The sequence below is a fragment of the Oryzias latipes genome, chromosome 14 (assembly GCF_053564925.1).
Source record: "Oryzias latipes strain Hd-rR chromosome 14, Olatipes_Hd-rR_3.1".
Classification (NCBI taxonomy): Eukaryota; Metazoa; Chordata; class Actinopteri; order Beloniformes; family Adrianichthyidae; genus Oryzias; species Oryzias latipes.
In genome coordinates this window covers 3,137,673-3,156,497 of record NC_136250.1, presented here as the reverse complement: position 1 = coordinate 3,156,497, position 18,825 = coordinate 3,137,673, and the positions used below count along the sequence as shown (strand labels likewise).

Here is an 18,825-nt window from a genome sequence, read left to right as displayed (position 1 = left end):
GCTGCCACACTGAGCTCATCGCTTTGTAAAGCTGACTTGAACCTGCATAAACACCACTGCCTTACGTCTGTCTGCAGCTGTCTCCTGAAGAGGAGCAGCGGGTCATTTTCACTCTGGGACATGTGTGCCCTCCTGTGCTGTTGTTGTGAGCAGACAGACAGCAGACAGTCAGAACAAATGTCTGTGAACATGAAGCCCAGCATCCAGCAGGTGCTAACCAACATCCAACCTCTGGAAACGTGGTGCATTCTTCTCCACGGCTTTATAAGGCAACGAGTGAAGCGGTGCAGACCCGGATGCTGACCCACAAGTCCTCTCAGAGCATCTGACTCCAGATTTGGAGCCATACTTTATCTGGTACAGTGCTCAAAGTGACGTTTCTGTCCGGAGACCAAGGATCTACCTGCATGTCTGTGTGTCGCCAGAGGGGGCAGCAGCGAGCTGCTCCTCAGCGTTTTAAAAGGATGGGGGGGGGGGGGGGGGGGGGGGCTGCCCTCAAACAGTTGTGCACATGTGTTTCGGTACATGAATAGATAACTGTTGTATTGGAGAATAAAACTGTTCATCCCATAATAACTCTCACCCTCCATAGTGATCAACATAACATTTTGGTCTCTGTGAATCTGTTTTTACCCAAAGACGTGAAATGAAACACTAATTATATTTAGCTTAAACTGCTTTGGTTCCAGAATCTATTAAATTATAAATAAAACTCCAACACTTGATATAGTTTATGTCGTTTTTATTCAATTACAAAAACGATAAAAATATGTTTATTATTACCTAATGTGCATTTAGAATATTTATTTAGTAATTGTATTATTACTGGTATTAATTTACTTTTTTTTTAAAAGACTATCTATCTTTGATGTTAAATATCCCCTTTTAGATCACAATAAATATACTTTTTACATTATTGTTATTCCCACTGTTATTTTTACTGTTACTATTTTTAATTTTATTTAACACAATTTAATAAGAAACACCAAAATGCCTGATGCAAATATTTGACATAAGCTTCTTATTACAGAAAAAAATGTTGTTTATGTTTTAGGTTTTCTGACGTTTAATTAAAACAATCTTGGAATTAAATATGTGAAACCCGTTTTTCTATGAAATATGACCCTTCCTGCTTTTCTTACATTCATTTCCTTCACTTCTAAGCTTTTTGAGATCGTTTTAGATTATTGGAAATTTACATACAAAATGGAATAAAGACTATTAAAATTGTGTGACAGGAAAATGAAATAAAAAAACAGGCTACAGATTTTAATACAAATAAAGAATTTGCTGCATGTAAAGAAAAGAGAAGCCTTTAAAACATTCATTGCTTTTCTTTCGTTGTTTTTTATGAAAATGAAATAGTTTTAAATACATTTATTAGAAGTGTCATAGAACACGCAATAAGAAAATTAAAACAATTAAGATTTTTTGCTGGTTCAGAAATAATCCTAAATAGATTCAAGCATATTAATAAACGAATCATAAAGATTTTCTGGCTTTGAGAGAAAAAAAAATTAAGAAGTACAATTAAAATTAGAAAAAGAAAAATTGAGTATTTTATTATTTTATTCCCCCCGAATTTGATGTAAAAACACGGTTCAGAGTTAAACCCAAAATATAAAAATGTTTATTTACAGCTGGAACATTTTCATTTAACGCTGCAAAAATGAAATATGAGCCGTTCACGCAACACGAAAAAACAGGAGACACGCTGCTGCTAAGACAGGAGACACAAACCCACGCACACACACGCACTTTAAGTTCTTTGTGCGCGTGTCTGTCTGCGTACAACAACAAAAAAAAAACATTTTAGGTAAAAAAAAAAAAATATATATATATATATATATATATATATATATATATATATATATATATATATATATATATATATATGTATATATATATCACAAAAGAAAAAAATTCCAACGGCTGAAACAACAAAATTAAAAAGTGCCACGCTGTTGCACGTACAGGCGCGTAAACATGCGCGCGGCCGCTCAACCAAAACTTTCTTCCGCTTAGCACGCGCACACTCCAGTTAACCTAAAGGTCAAGGTGCAGCAACCGAGAGGGTCAACAGAAACTCCCGCAAGTCTGACATTCCAGGAGGAGGAGTGAATGGAGAGGAGGAGGAGGAGGAGGAGGAGGAGGAAGAAAAAGAGAAGGAGGAGGCGGAGGGGGTTCCCCCACTGAAACCTTGAACCTGCTCTCTTCTTTGGCCTCCTAAAGGCGCTCTAGAGTCGGAGCTCGTGCTCGTGCTGCGCGCTCCCAGTGCCGCGCTTGGCGCGGGCTCTCTGCTCCTTCCCTCTTCGCGGAGGGCTGGTTTCGTTTGGGACATACTGACGGCGGGAGGCCCACGCGCGCGGACCGGGACTCACAAAAGACCTCCTGGTTCGGTTTGGAACGGTTCGGTAAGTCGTATTTGAAGTTTGGCGTTGTGCGCGTTTGCGCTCGCGCACCCTTGTTGGTGAAAGAAGCTGTGATTCGCGTTTTGGGGTCAAGGTGGAGGATGATGCAGGCGGGGGAGGGGGGTGATGAAGGTCCACGTTTCTGACCAGATTTTAGTGAAGAGAAAAATAGTTTTTAAAGTCACGCAGGTCACGCAGATGGCTGTGTCTGCATGATGGGAAAATAAGAGGAGTCCTGGTCCAGAGGAGTTCTGAGTCCTGGTCCAGAGGAGTTCTGAGTTCTGGTCCAGAGGAGTTCTGAGTTCTGGTCCAGAGGAGTCCTGAGTTCTGGTCCAGAGGAGTCCTGAGTTCTGGTCCAGAGGAGTCCTGAGTTCTGGTCCAGAGGAGTCCTGAGTTCTGGTCCAGAGGAGTCCTGAGTTCTGGTCCAGAGGAGTCCTGAGTTCTGGTCCAGAGGAGTCCTGCTCCGGGCGGACATGGCTCTCTGAGCAGGTTGTAGGGCTCAGGTGTCAGAGGAGAAACTCAAAGCTTCTCTGTTTCTGCTTCATGTTTTCAAACAAAGATGAAAAAAAAAACATGTTTTGGGACCCCCCCCCCCCCCCCCCCCCCCCCCCGCAGCACAGGGACAGTAAAGCTGTCTTATGGGGAAAGACTCCACCTTCATCTGATGCATCTCAAGGTTGATCTCAGTTTCCTCCTCACTGAGGGTGGGGATGTGGGGGTGGGGTGGGGGGGTGGGGGGGGGGGGGGGGGTCCAGGTTGTGAAGCCTGGCTGGTCCATCCTACTTACCCCCCCCCCCCCCCCCCCTCCTCCTCCCAGCATGGAATTGGGCTTGTTGAAGGTTTCGCCTCTTGAAGGCGCGTCTCCTGCAGCCTCTATTCTGGGCATGTAGGTCACAGTGTGACAGCGAGCAGGAGGAGCGCCGCTGATGGAGGAGCGTCGCTGATGGAGGAGCGTCGCTGATGGAGGAGCGCCGCTGATGGAGGAGGCTTTTCCTCCTCGCTGACTCCTTTCTGGGCTAGAAAAACAACTTTCTCCAGTTTCAAGAGGTTAACATGTTGAATTGTAGGAAGTGCGGCTGTGACCGTGGACCGTCAGATCCCTGCGCCGTCCTTCACGGCAGGTGAAGACAGGGGGGCAGATAACCCCGCTGACCCCACGCTGCTTTTAGCCTCCCGCTCAGGCCTCTGGTTATAAATTAGCCAGGCTGCTGTGTGCCGGCAGTAAAAAGGAAAGACCCACTTAGCGGCTCTGATTTATTAGCTGTTAGCCCGCTGCTGACATGTGAATGACAGCGCCGCCATCCAGGATGGAAACACAAACTCAGAGAGCAGCAGGAAGTTGGAGCTGTTTCCCTCCCTGCCCCCCCACCACGGAGGAGGAGAGGAGGGTGTGTGTGTGTATGTGTGTGTGTGTGGGGGGGTTCCACCTCAGCACTCCGGATGTTTCTCCATCGTTACTGTTGGTGTGGTACTCTCCATCATCCAGAGGTTGAAGATACCAGGACTAACACTGTCACAGTTTGGGGGGTGTCATCTTCAGGTCAGGATAAGATTACTAAACTGTGTGTGTTTGTGTGTGTGTGTTTGTGAGCCATAATCAACGACTTTAAAGAAAGTTTCTGAAAAAGGTCTGACTTTCTTTGCTCTGATTGGCTGCAGCAGCATAATGGCGTTTAGACCAATGAGTTATATCACTAGAGGAGACACGCCCGTTCTAGAAGCCTGGCCGGCGGTGGCGGAGCGCGAAGCCATCTTGGTGAGGTCGACGACGCCCACATGACAATGATTTCTATTGCTTTTAGTGATGTCAAAGTAGCCTTTATATACTATATATATTTTTACATTTATATATATTTATACATATATGTATATATATTATATTTATATATATAATACATATATATAGATACATGACTTGTTGTTGTTAAAGAAGAGAAACCGTCAGCCTTAAAAGCTCAAACTTTAATGAAAATGCATTTTTGCAGGACTTCTTACAAATAAAAAAATGATTACAAAGAATTTATAAAAAGAATTTCTAAACATTTAGAAGATTTTAGACTTCTTGGACATGTAATTTAAATTATTTAGAAAAATCCAACAATAAGCCAATGTTAATAATAATAATAATTATAATAATAATTCAATATTAAGTCAATACAAACAATAAATAATAACAATAAATAAATAATAAGTCAATAAAAAATAAGTCTATTAATAATAATAATAATAATAATAATAATAATAATAATAATAATAATAATAATAATAATAATAATAATAATAATAATAATAATAATAATAATAAATACATATTCAAGAGAAGTCCAAAAGTGAACAATAGATTTACTCAAAAAAAAAAAAACAACCATAAAGAAAAACAATTGATTTATACTGATTCATGTAAGTGATCAATTTGTGTAACACAGTGTAAGGTTTCAAGCAAACAGTCTGGCCTCTTATCTGAATGTGTTTCCCCAAAATCTTTTGAACAGCCAGACTGTATTGCTAGTTGGTACCACAGTGATCCATCTGGGTTAGTTCTTTTGAAAGCTAAGATCCACTTTTTCCTTAAGTCTGAATCCATTGGAAACCTGCAATAAAAGTTCAGTCACTGAGTCAGAAATGTATAAATCTATATTACTATAACTGCCTAGTATGCTGTATACAGGTTTAACAAAATAAAATGTACATTTATGTTGACAGCAAATTATCCGTACATCATGCAGCATGTTGATAATAGCACTGCAGCATCATGCATGTCGACATGTGTACGATTAATGAAGCCCCTGCACCATTAAAAGAAAAAAAATTATAGTACTTACCTGTGAAATGATATACCTTCCTCCTTCATGGACTCAGTTCTCTGATTTTGGCAGTTGAAACCCGCACAATGAACTGGTATTATGCAAAAAATGTGTTCACATGCATTAACAGCAGTAGTAACTTGACCTCACCAAGATGGCGGTGCTCTCCTCCCATGAGGAACCATGTGATGTCTCCTCTAGTGATATAACTCATTGGTTTAGATCCTAATTACTTCCTGAGTCTTACTTATTGTCTGTGTAAGAAAACTGGACTGAGTGACCCCTCCGCCCTGGTGTTCCAAACAGGAAGTACCCGCTGGTTCCAAGAGGCCAAAATCCCCTAGACGTCTATATAGAAATAAACAGCTGTTACTCTGTCATTCTATTGGTCAGAAAAAACTTTCTGGATCTGATACAATTTAATAATAATAATGGATTGGATTTATCTGCGCTTTTCCAGACGCTCAAAGCGCTTACATTGTGTCCATTATTCATTCACTCCTCATTCATACTTGGTGATGGTAAGCTACTGTTGTAGCCACAGCTGCCATGGGGCAGACTGACAGAGGCTTGGCTGCCATTTCGCGCCTTCGGCCCCTCTGACCATCACCGGGAGCATTCGTGCACATTCACACACCAGTGGAGCCACACTGGAGGCAAGGAGGGTGAAGTGTCTTGCCCAAGGACACAACGACATTTTGGCTGGTGGGAGCGGGGATCGAACCGCCAACCCTTCGATCATTGGACGACCCGCTCTACCACCTGAGCCACTGTCGCCCACTTATTAAGATGTTCTTGATAATCTCCATTTTTTTCATGATAATTCTTCTAAATTGCAAGTTATTCAAGTTGTAAACTGACCAATCAGAGGCCTTGATAAAAGCTTATAGTCTCACGAAGAACATTCAAAATGTTTGATAGAACTTCCAACAAACTCAACTCCTGGTTGCCATAGAAATGTTGACTCAGACCCACTTGGACCAATTACTGCTGTGACGTCATCAGGTTCCAACATGGCGATGTTTGCATCGCAAATAAATGGCAACTGAATGGACTTCATGTGTTTGGACCAGAACCTGAATCACTTTCTTTGGTGACCCAGACTCGCTCAGTCCAGGTCTCTGATCCATTCAGTGGAGAACATCTGTGGTCAGGGTTCTGCTGCAGTCTGCACAGCACCTGCTGTTCTCCATCCTTGAGTGATGGACCAGGTCGGGGAGGCCAGCAGCATTGAACTGGACCAGCAGAGTGTCGGAGAGTCCTGTAGTTCTGGACGGTACAAATGACTCCTAAAGTACTTCTGGTGCTGAAGGGTCGGTTGTGATATTGTTAAGCAGATCAGGTGAAGTTCAAAGCCACTCTGGTCTTGTTCAGCTGCATGACATTTTTTGCCCCACGGTCCGTCTCAATGTCAGACAGAAGTTAACGGCTCGCTCTTTAATTTGTGGCAGATAAACACTGAGAAATAAAATGATTATAAACTAGTCATTTCTAAATGTATTAGTAAACCTTAGTCTACAATGTTTGTAACTTTATTGGCAGCATCCTTGTTTCACTAGAGATTACACAGAACTCTACAAGTCAAAGAAACTGTCCAGATGTTTTCTGCTATCCTGGGGCTTTTTATTCAGCATTAATGCTTTATGTGTTGAAGCAGCAGCTTTCTGAAGGTACCAGAACAACATGACTGAGGAGAGCATCTGGACCTGCATCAAGCCAGAGTCAGACAGTTGTGGAGGGGAGAATCTACTTGTTCACCTTTCATCTGATTCCGTTAGGGCTTGCCACAGCTTTCACTGATTCATACAGGTGGCTTTGGCAAAGAGTTTTTATACCAGATGCCCTTCCTGACCCAACCATTACCCTGTGACCACACATCATCAGTAGGATAACACTAACCTGTCTCACGACGGTCTGAACCCAGCTCACATTCTCTATTAGTGGGTGAATAATCCTATGCTTGGTGAATTTTGCTTTGGGGCCCAGATAGATAGCTGGATTTTTTTGATTGCCTTGGGGATCGAACCTAGGTTTCCTTTGTGGCATCAAGCCAACTAAGCTATCCAGCTGCCACTAGGTTTTCTAAAGAAAGCAACCTTCCGATGGATGGATAAATGGCAAATACTCATATTTTGCTTTGTGTGACTCTTTGCAGTGTCTGGTCAGATACAGGACCTGAACTGTTTTGGACTAAGCTTTATTAGATCCTGTGTGGTAGCTCTGCAAATATGTATCTCAGTTATAGACGGACAGAAGGCCAAAGGGTCAAACTGAGCAGATGGAGTTTTTGGTTTTCTGGTTTGGGTTGGTCTTTGAACGGATGAGGCTCACTCCGACCAAACAGCTCCGGCTAGAACACCAGAACAGATGCGACTGAGGAAGTCAGATGCCTGCAGTCACACGAGCGGGCTGTGAACTCACGGCCAATGAGGAAGGAATATGACACCAAGAATTACAACAACTCCTAAGCTGGGAGCCAGGGGACCAGAGGAAATCTGAGCCCGTCTCATCTCACTGCCTTTGTTTCCTCTGCTCCGACTTTCACAGTTTGTTCCTGCAGCTTTCATTGTTGCTGCAACATCCTGCTTAGAGCAGAGTAACCAGCTCACATGGCTGGTTAAAGCGCGGCAGCTCGGCCCTTCTAGCTACCCTGTTGGGTTTTGCACAGCAAATGGACGGCAGGAATAATAATAGCCTCGTCTGCATCGTTCAGTAAGCATTGAATATGAAAACGGTACAGAAGTGAACCTGCCTCAAAAACAGACAAGAAAGCTGTTTAATTTCTGCCTCTTTGAAGGGATTTAAAGTCTGTTTTGTCTCAGTTATTGATGACTGGAGTCCAGCGAATGCAGGCAGATGTTCAGTTTTCTGGAGATCATCTCTGCACTGAATCCTGGTTACTCTGTAGGTCAGAAAAGGAGATTGTGTCTGTAAGTTTAGCTGAAAGAATACCTTTGGACATACACGCACACAAACAGCCCTGCTGGGCCGACGCTGATGGATGATGTCATGTCTATGATGAAGGCTGTGTGCCCCCCCATCATGTCTTCCAGCTGTCCCTCTGACACAAAGAGGAGGGAAATGGAGACCAAAAAAACGGAGGCTTTTTTTCTTTTCGGTATGGTGCCAAATCTTCCATCTTAAAAATCAGATGATGACCAATGATTAAAAATTCATTCCTGAGTTTATTATTTGTATTTAATTAAAAAGACAAGACTGTATCAAAGAAATCAGAGGCTATAACTAAAAATACAGAAACAAATCAAAAGGATAAAGGAAAATTAAAATGGGGGGGGTAGAAGGAACTCTTTTAAAAGTGGATCAGGGGGTTGAGCAGGTTGTCCAATGACTGAAAGGTCAGCGGCTCGATCCCCCGCTCCCCCCACCAGCTGTCGTTGTGTCCTTGGGCAAGACACTTCCTGCCTCCAGTGCGGCTCCACCGGGGGGTATTCCAGAAAGCATGTTTAAACTCCCCTGACTTTGAGCCTGAACTCTGGCTGAAATCCGCCTGAACTTGCTTACTCTGGGTATGTCGGTTCCAAAAGATCGGATATGAGTTGGCGTAATTACACTCAACTTGTTAACCCTGGGTTAATGCACGTGCACAGCAGGTACATAAAGACATTCTCAATAGATCGCTGATTTCCGGAGACACCATGGAAACGCGTGGTGAACAAAAAAAAGATAGCGCTATACTTCAGTGAGACGGAGTCTGAGATTTTAATGACGGCGTATGAAGATTATACGTCCATCAAAAAAGTAACACGGCTGCATCATCAGCAAAAGAAAGAGTTTCTGCTTGGAGAAAAAGAACAAAGTAAACGCACGAGTTTCTGATCTGATTTCCATTTTCATGTGAAGCATATATATATATATATATATCATAGATGAAAGTCTTCCGGGAATTCCCGGAAATCCGGGTTTTTGAGCAAACTGATCATATTTTCCGGGTAATAAAGACATGATCTCTATGGACAAATTGCTTTCCAGATGAAAAAATTGTCTGAAATTGGCGAATTTTAGCTTTATGTTCTATATTTCTCCGCGGATCGCTTCCTCTATGGGCGCAGCTATCTTGTCTTCGTCTTCCCGGCATAATTGACCAATGACGGGACGTTTTAGTTGCTTTCGGATGTGTCGACGGCCCCAATTGGCTCTGTCAGTACCATGGGGTCAGTATGGTGGATTCCCTTAAGACCAAAACTGGCGGACCCACACACAACAAATCTGAAGAGTTGGCGATGACATTTGTGAAAAATAATGGCGGGCATCATCACGATTGAGCGTGGTCACGACCTGAGTTGTGAAAATAAGATAAAAAATAAATTTAAGTGGTCTTGGTTGGAGGAAAAAGATAAATATGGCGATTTCTTTTCATCCTACATTCGAAAGACAAATGTTGGAGGTGAGTACAATTTTTGTTGTTCAGAATTTCACTCTCCGTTCTAATACCGTTAGTCACGGTAGAAATTATGCAGGGATTAAGTGCGGGTTAATGGCCTTCGAAGTGTGCGTTATTACTTTTTTGCGTTGGACGGTTGCTATCGCGAAGTGCGTTGTAAAAGTAATAACCGCACACTTCGAAGGCCATTAACCCGCTTATACCATGGTCACTTACAAAAGCAATACATATTAACCAGTTTTTAGTCCTTAAATGTTTTTTTCGCGATTTGGATCGCTTTTCTCACAAAATGTTATCACGCCGCATAACATATAGTCCGTGGCGCAGCACCACCACTGCAGTCAGATTCTGTGATATATATATATATATATATATATATATATATATATATATATATATATATATATATATATATATATATATATATATATATGCTGATCATCTAGATGGGTTGAATAAAGCATCAGATCAGAGAAAAAGTTCTACTCTTTCTGCTTGTTTTTGTCCAAATGATGAAGCAAAAGGTTATTTCAAAAAGCCGGCGCAGTGATACAATAATTTAAGCTAGGTGACCGGAACTTCTTTTTTCCCCGTGGGGTTGTTAAGTTTTAATGCACATCCAGCAGCCGATCAGAATCGAGTATTCAACCAGACCATGGTATAAGACATGCTTATACATTATTTGTAATTTATGTCAAGGCTGTGAATGGTTTATGTACCATTTGTAGTAGTTTGTTAAATCTGGTCTGGGATCTTCTTCTTTATTTCTTTTGATCAGTGCCCCATTGACCACATTGATCAAAGCTCACTGCTCAAAGATGCAGATGAAAATAAAATTTACTAGTAGTGCATTTTATTAAAATACATTTATTTACTTTTTATAGGTCATGCTTGGTGTACTTTGTGTAAATGTGTTGTCAACTATGGATCCAGTGGCAAGAAGAGGCTCCATGAGCATGCAGACAGTGGGTCTCACAAAAAAAAGCGAGCAGCACAGCAGAATCAGACCAAGTTGCCGTCATCCTTCATGTCTCCAAGCACTTCTCAATCAGAGTGCCACTTCCCTTATGGTGCTGCGTCAAATGTAAAGCATGATGATGTCAGGTGTGCCAAGTCTGCAGAGGAACCCCCAGAAGTTAGCATGGTAGACAGAAGATCCCATGCCGAAGGCAGGACGCTGGCGTTTCTGGCAGAGCAGGGTTTACCACTAAGACTAGTACCTCACCTGATCTCCTATGCTAAGGAAATGGCTAGGGATAGTCAAGTCCTGAGCACACTGCATATGGAAAGAACAACAGCCTCATACAAGTTGCGGGAGGGCCTTGGTCAGGCCTTACACGACACACTCGTTAAGAAGTTAACTGTTACCTTTTTCTCTATTAACTCTGATGAATGCACAAGCACGGCAAATGAAAAGGTTTTCAGTGTGCTTGTGTGTTTCTTTGATGAGTCTAAAGGGGAGTCTGTCACAGAGCCACTCCTGTCGGCACCCATTAAACGTGCCACAGCCAAAATAGTGACTGATGTCGTCACCAAAAAGTTCACTGAAGAGAACATCCCTCTCGCAAACTTGATATCAAGCCTCTCAGATTCAGCAAACTACATGAGAGGCAAAATATCAGGTTTTGAAACCCAGCTTCGTAGCCTTGCACCCCATCTTCTAGACATCGATGGAGATGTGTGTCATCATGTGCACAACATTGTTAAAAAATTTTGTGCACCCTTTGGGAGAGAAGTGGAGCGCTTGTGTGATGATATGTACACAGAATTCAAGTTTGGCCCAGATGTGCGAGAATATGCACAAGACATCTCCTCAATCTTGGATATTCATTACAGGTAAAGATAAAAAATAGAACAATAAATTGATTAAAGACTTGAATAAGTTTGACTTCTTTAAATCTTAATCAATCAATTACTCTATTAGACTTTGTCCTGAATCTGAAAAAATATATCCTGAAAAGTTGAAAAGTTTGTGTCAGGCATATTAAATACTTTATTTGATTATCTGTTTCTTATTTGATCACTTATTTTGATTATCTCTCACATTTCAGGACACCTCTACAAAGAGTGCCCCATAGGTGGCTGTCAGTGTTTGACACCTGTGCTGTCATTGTGGACCTTATGCCTGTTGTCACTGTCTTGTATTATCCCTTTGTGTCCAAAGACCTTCAGGTGAGCAATATTATGATCATGATTTTTTGTGTTTACATTGTTACTGTTGAAATTATTTGTCTGTTCTTGTTGCCATTAAAAGTTATTATAAACTTAATCAGATTTTTACAATAGTTGAAATTGTTGATGTCATTGTTGCTGGATTAATGTTACCTGAAATTAATTATTTGAATTACTATTCATAAGAATGATTACATGCATGAATCACTTTAAATGTATGAATTTTATGTTACTAATTTCAAGTTGGTTAATGTATATAATTTTTACAGAATAATTTGAATGTTAGTGCAACATGATGGAATGATGGCATGGAAAGATATAAAGTAACTAGATATTTAGGAATAGATCTAAAAGATTACATACAAATTTATTAGTCACTTTTTCTTCAATGATGAACCAAATAGTGTATCTCTCTAAAACTAAAATGGTTCAGTATGCAAGTATTAGAACTAACACAGACTGATTGCCTGTAAACAGAGAAGCATGAGAAAGGAATTAATGCATGAGCATGGTTAGTATAATTTGATCTTTAGAAGTTGATCCAACACAGTAGAACAAAACATTTATCCATACATTTGCATATTACAGGGTGCCTACGAAGAAGTTGTAGACAATCTGCTGGAGAAATGCACAGACCGATCCAAGAAAACCATTAAGGAAATACAACGGCAGTTTAAGCTAAAAGGTATTGTATAAGTGTAAATTTTATGGGGTTTTTTTCAGGACAGCTGATATTTTTTCCTTTGGGCAGTTAATATAAGTTAACCCTAAGATGTTTCAAAATACTCCACCAGTGAACTAGAGTAGATTTTGGTTTATTTCATAAAACCCTTAGGCAATTATGAAATTTACAAACTTAATAAACTTTCTGTTAAAGGATCAACATCTGAAGGAAAGGACCGAAAGGAAAGGATTGTAGAACGTTTGTTCTACCAGCGTGATAAGACTGACGTTCATCTATCATTCTACATGGAATGTCTTCCCATCTTTAAGTCTTTTGTCCTCATCTTTCAAAAAGCAGAGCCAATGGTGCATACTCTCCACGATGAGCTGAGGAATCTCACAGACACCTTCTTGGCTTGCTTTGTAAAGCGAGACAAAGTGAAGAAAATGAAAAGCTCAGATCTGAAGAAGCTTGATCTGCATGACACCTCCATTATGAGACCTACAAAAGACATTTATGTAGGATCTGAAACTGAAAAGCTTCTGAACAAAATTGAGGAAAAAGTTGGTCCAGCCATGGAAATGTTGTCGACACTTCCTGTCAGTGTTCCAGGATCTTCTAGAGTTACTTTTCCTGAACAGTTCAGGAATAAAGCATTAGAGGCTTACCAGTCTGCAGGAAAGATGCTCCTCAGTAAATTTCCGATTGCCAACAGTTTACTGCGCAGGCTCTCAGCTCTGGATCCCCGTGTTCTGGGGAATGACAGTGCTTGCAAAGCAATGCAGCGACTTAAGTTGAACTTTCCTACAGTGATAAAAGAAGAGGATTACAATCCGTATGATTTGGAATGTTCAAGGATCAATGTGGCTAACGACCTGCCCCCAGTTGGAGACACATTTCGTTTAGATCACTGGTGGTGGCAGGTGATGAAGAAAGGGCAGTATCCATATCTCTCCAAAGTTGTTAAGGCTGCTCTTAGCATTTTCACAGGACCCAAAATTGAGTCCTCATTCAGTGGTCTCAATGACATTGTCGACAAAAAGTCAAACAGATTACATGTTGAGACCTATCATGCATATATGCAGGTGAGGTACAGTTTAAAGTCAAAGAATGCGTCGGCGCTGGATGTGTACCATCGGCAGGACAATCGGAAGTCCCCTGTGGACAGAATCCAGTGCCACTACCTTCAGACAGCTCACGGACGATACAAGAGAAAAATGGTAAAGAGACAAGAAGAGCAAGAAGAAAGGAGAAGAGCAATGGGGGTGGAGTCTAGTAAATCCACACAAAAAAAACAAGTGAACGATGTCCACCAGAAGGCCAAACAGATAAAGAGGAAAATCCTCAGCCAGTCTAAAAGAAGAGCACCAGTTTCAAAGAAACCGCGAAAAGTGTAAACTGGCCTCTGTGTACAGTGTACAGTTCATGTACAGTTCATTGCTTTTCTATAGTTCAATAAAGAAATGCATGTAAGCAGTTTTCTTATTTTGAATACATTTCTCAATCTATTTGTATTTCCTAATTACCATGATTTAGTTCAGTTTTGCTCAGATTACTAAGTATTTGTGTTTAAGAATTGATATATTATTTATGTTATAGAAAGAAAGTTTAAAGCAGATCCCATATTTTGATGTAATTATAGTTTGAGAAAACAGTGCAAGTGGATGTTGTACATCAGTCATTTCTAAAGCAGAAATAATGTATAAATAACTGAGGTATTTTCATAGAATATCATAGTTACTGGTGTTCTTTTTGCCATTTGGGGCTTTGATGTTACTATATTTTAGCAATTGTATGTTTTGCAGCTTTAAGGAAAAGCTTAGATTGTAGGATTGTGTTACTTTTTGCAATTATCCAAATTCTTTTTTAAGACCAGCAAGTCCTTAATGGTAAGTCAAACTAGGGGTTTGAATGACAAATCATGATGCTCCAATTAGTCTTAGTTTCTTGATTAAGAAGTGAATAACTAGCTCCCAGAATGCATCTAAGACCATGTATTTTTCAAAACTTTTTCTCCGCGCGCGCCATATCGCTAAAAAAAAGTTCAGGGATTTTTTCCTTGCCTGACTTTCATCACTGATATATATATATATATATATATATATATAAATAACTTGTCCAATTTTGCCAACTTAAATGAATTACTTGGTAACAAGTAATTGAGTATATTGAGAATTGAGAATAATTGTTAATACAACTCAAATTTACATATTTATTTAACTAAATGTCATATTACTCCAATTCAAGTAATTTTTTTTTCCATCGTAATGAATTAAAATTCTTGAACTCTCAAATGTCTAAGTTTGAGCCAGCAGATCCTCATTTTTATAACAATAAAAAGAACAAAACTGTATGTGCTGCGTGCGTTCATTCATTTAGGAATTTTCCAACATTATTCATATTCTATTAGATCGTAGGGGTGCTATATAAACTCGTCATCCTCTCCCTCCCTCTCCCTCATGGTGCAGAGACTTGAGCAGCAGGACAAAATAACTCGGCAAAACACGGTAAAAAAACAGTAAAACAGCTAAACAACTAAACACATTTGGTCAAAAACCCACACTTAAACCCAAATCCGCCCTGACAGGCAAAGGGAGTGGTATCCCACAATTCCTTGCGGTGCCGATCTAACAGCAGCACCAAAGTTACACCTACTTAATTCAATAAATTTTAATGAAAGTAACATAACTGTCTGAAAACTACGTGTTATTTTAAAACTGACTTAACAAAAAAAATAGATTTTTAATTATCTTAACTGAAGCAAATAATTAAGTTAGATCAAAGTAAAAAGTTCATCTTTCCAACATCCATACGTGGTCTAATCACCCTCTCACGGTGGAAAAAGTATTATCTGAACTTCTTCATCCACTAAATCATCTTTAAATGGACACGCCATGCTGCTTCACCTCTCTGAAAACAAACTAAGCTTCAACTAAACCTGCTCCGGACCAGGTTATGTTCAGAGCATGAGTTGCCATGGCAACTTGACATACCCTGAAACATACCTCCATTTCTGGAACCGAAGGCTGAGGTTATCAACTTCCTCAGCCTCAAACTTACCGTGGTAACTAGCATATCCTGCTTTCTGGAATATCTCCCTGCTGTGTGAATGTGTATGAATGTCCCGGTGATGGTCAGAGGGACCGTAGGCACAAACTGGCAGCCACGCCTCTGTCAGTCTGCCCCAGGACAGCTGTGGCTACAGCAGTAGTTACCATCAGCAAGTATGAATGAATAATGGACACATTGGAAGAACTTTGAACATCTGGAAAAGCACAGATAGATCTAATCCATTATTATTATTATTATTATTATTATTATTATTATTATTATTATTGTTATTATTATTATTATCAGGATTTGTATTTATCTCTTAATGTTAAAATGTTCCATATTTGCCAACAGTCGCATAAGTGGATTCTCCTGTTCTCAATTACTTCTTTATAAAAATTATTTTGAGGGCTTTATCAATTTTGTAGAATAATGCAAAATGACTTTATTATGACAGCATTGCTTAGACCAGTGTCTCACAGCCCTGATCCTCGGGGAACACTGTCCAGCAGGTTTTCCATGTTGTCCTGCTTATGCAGACCTGATTCAGCTCATCATCAGGCTCTGCAGACGCCAGGCAGGTGTGTCTGAGCGGGGTTGGACACACCTAAAATGCAGGACAGTGTTGAGGACCAGGATTGGGAGACACCTGGGGCCTGTTTCAGAAAGGAGGTTCGACCAACTCTGAGGTTAAACTTGAACTCTGAGTTAGTCAATCGGGAGATTAACAACTCTGAGTTTTCTGTTTCAGAGAAGCTGATCCGCGTTAGGTTAATCAACTCTGAGTGGACTGATTCGGAGGTGAGCGTGCGCACAGCGACTATAAGAAGCCATTATCAATGGAGCGCAGATATTACGAGTCACCATGGCAACCGTGAAAACAAAGAGGTCTGCGTATTTTTCGCCAGCTGAACTTGACGTGCTGCTGCAGAGTTACAGTGAATATGAGCAGATATTCCAGAAGAAAAGCAACACCGCTGCATCTGCAAAACAGAGACAGTTAGCGTGGAAAAACATAGCTGCTCAAGTTAATGCCTAAGTTTGCATTTAAATCATTGTTATAAAATATTGGTTGTAATAACTTTTTAAATAGCGTAAGGAGTGAAATAAAAATGGGGATATTTAGGTGTACTTTTGAAGTGTTCTTCCTGGTGTAAATGCATGAAATGCTGCATAGTATACAGAACCAATCTGGGGGGGGGGGGGGGGGGGGGGAGATGCATTTAACGTTGATAATGTTTAGAGGACTTTTTTGTTAACCTTCCCCTCTTGCAAACGTTGGTCAGTTTAATATTAATACATGCAATTGTGTTTTTAAAAGTGAACTTTTGTCTACTGTTGAACCTTTCGCTGCGCGAAGACTTCTTTCTTTTCTCTCGTCTTTCCGACCGTGATTTCGGGAATTCTCCTTCGGGGTTCACTTCCCGTTGGAAACCCTCAACCTCCAGAGCGGATAAAGAATGACTCCAAAACAGTTATTCTGGGAATGACACCTTCTCTTTATTTAACTAAGTGCTCCGTCCTCCGAACACACGATATATACCACGCTCTACCCCCCCCCATCTGCACCTGCACTCGCCCCTCCCCTTCTCTCTCGTGGTTCGCACCCCGCTCAGCACACACACACTGCAACACTACCCTTGTATTGATCAAGTGGTATAGGTTTATATGGGATTAAGAAAGTAAGCAGTGCTAGCAAATTGTGTTTCCAAAAAGTAATTGTTACATTAATCTAATTCAATGTCCCTGATTTCATTTTCATGTAGATGCAATCCTGCAGGAATTAAAAGAACATGGCAGCAGCTAAAAGTGAAAAAAAAATTGAGTCTTCTCAAAATCCTCGTACAAGGTGAATATAATTTTCTATGAATGAATGCAGCCTCCTCGTCTATTGGGTCCTCCAAAAAAGGACAAGCCATTCTTGTCACTTAGACCGTCTCTGTGTGACGGGAATGTGGGCAATGAAGGTTAAAGCGAAAAATACCGCTTCGTCTTTAAAAAGGGGAGGGGACCGGCAGAAACCTTGAGTTTAGTGAATAAAACCTGCTCCCGACCAGGTTAGGTTCACAGCATAAGTAACCATGGATACTGACTCCGAGTATAAGTTACCTCTCTTTCAGAAACGGGTTTGACTTACTCTGTTTACTCTGGTTTAACAAACCTCCCATTCTGAAACGGAAAACCCAGGGTTTCCCTGATTTCAGGGTTAATGCACTCAGAGTTTACACTTAACCTCCTTTCTGAAACAGGCCCCTGCTTAGACACTGTTCCTTTGCCATGTCGTTGTTCACCTTTTGCAGTTTTGCTGCTTCACCCATTTTTTTTCAGTGCTATTTAGCATTGTTCTATTTATTCTTTACAGCGCACTGTGTTCTGCATCCCGATTGGCTGTTGACCTTGTCAATGAATCTCCTTGGTGCAGTATTTCCTCTATAGAATATGTTCAGCTTGCCAGAGTCCCAGAAGAATCTCTGACCCCATAGAAGATCTTTGTTTTTATTCTATAATCCTGGATTCATTTTTTCATGGTTTGAACTTTGACAGTTTAGTCAAGAGAGAAAAGTGTGAAAATGTTTATGTCTGTCTGAGAAAAGTGGAGAGAGTGATTTAATGAGTAGTGAGGAGTTTTACTGCCTTAAACATCTTCAGCCCTACTTGTGGATTTCACCTATTGTGGGGTATTTTTAGAGCGTAACCTCCGCGATAAACGAGGGAACGTGGTAAAACAATCTGTTATGCAGATGACCAAGGCAGAAAGCTCAGACTGGCATCCCTTTGACTCAGAGGTTAGGGTTGGTCAGCGCTCTTGCTTTGCTGCTCACAGAGCAGATTCTAGATTCACAAAGCAGCAAGGAAAACCTGGACTGAGATGTACAAATCAGTCACATGGGGTGGTGTAGCAGCTCCATGGTGAGTTGTCTTAGCGTATTCACTGAAATTCAGAAAACTGTTTGCTGCTATTTAGGAAGAAAATTCCTACAACATTTTGGATTTATCAAGCTGATGGCCTCGTTTCCAAAGGATCTGTCTACCAAACCACAGTGGATGCAGTTTAGGCTTTGCTTCTGTTTCATGTGCTTGTGCTGCTTCATTGTGGACAGCATCATGAACAAAGCTCTGCATTAAGACGGATGTACCACAAAACTGCTGGTGTTTTAACTGACCAGGAGTCAGTTGTTGTTGTCTTTAGGTACAAACTGTTGGTTTTGTCAGTTGCAGTTTCAAGTATCCGCTATTGCACATCACAAAGAGCTGAGTTTGAATGCAAACTGCATTTTCTGCACTTCTTCTTATCCCAGGCATCTTTTGATCTACTTTCAA

The 18,825-nt window shown here is 40.8% G+C and overlaps 1 protein-coding gene and 1 long non-coding RNA gene across 2 annotated transcripts in view; both read left to right on the top strand.

Annotated features, from left to right (window-relative positions):
• Positions 1-2,220: 2,220 nt before the first annotated feature.
• Positions 2,221-18,825, top strand: part of LOC144983799 (uncharacterized) — a 55,328-nt gene continuing 38,723 nt past the window's right edge. The window contains exon 1 of the long non-coding RNA XR_013647613.1: positions 2,221-2,414. This is a non-coding gene — a long non-coding RNA (uncharacterized LOC144983799). The remainder of the gene's footprint in view (positions 2,415-18,825) is intronic.
• On the top strand, positions 10,507-13,926 carry LOC105355548 (uncharacterized). Its single transcript, XM_011483111.4, has 4 exons — positions 10,507-11,453; positions 11,669-11,789; positions 12,378-12,474; positions 12,667-13,926. Exons 1-4 carry the CDS (start codon positions 10,645-10,647, stop codon positions 13,848-13,850), a joined length of 2,211 nt encoding a protein of 736 aa, XP_011481413.2. The 5' UTR covers positions 10,507-10,644; the 3' UTR covers positions 13,851-13,926.

Excerpts from the sequence above, each read along its gene's own strand:
- LOC105355548 (XM_011483111.4), top strand. The coding sequence starts at position 10,645 with ATGTCTCCAAGCACTTCTCAATCAGAGTGCCACTTCCCTTATGGTGCT. Across the intron at positions 11,454-11,668 it reads ATCTTGGATATTCATTACAG|GACACCTCTACAAAGAGTGC; the intron begins GTAAAGATAAAA and ends CTCACATTTCAG. Across the intron at positions 11,790-12,377 it reads TTGTGTCCAAAGACCTTCAG|GGTGCCTACGAAGAAGTTGT; the intron begins GTGAGCAATATT and ends TGCATATTACAG.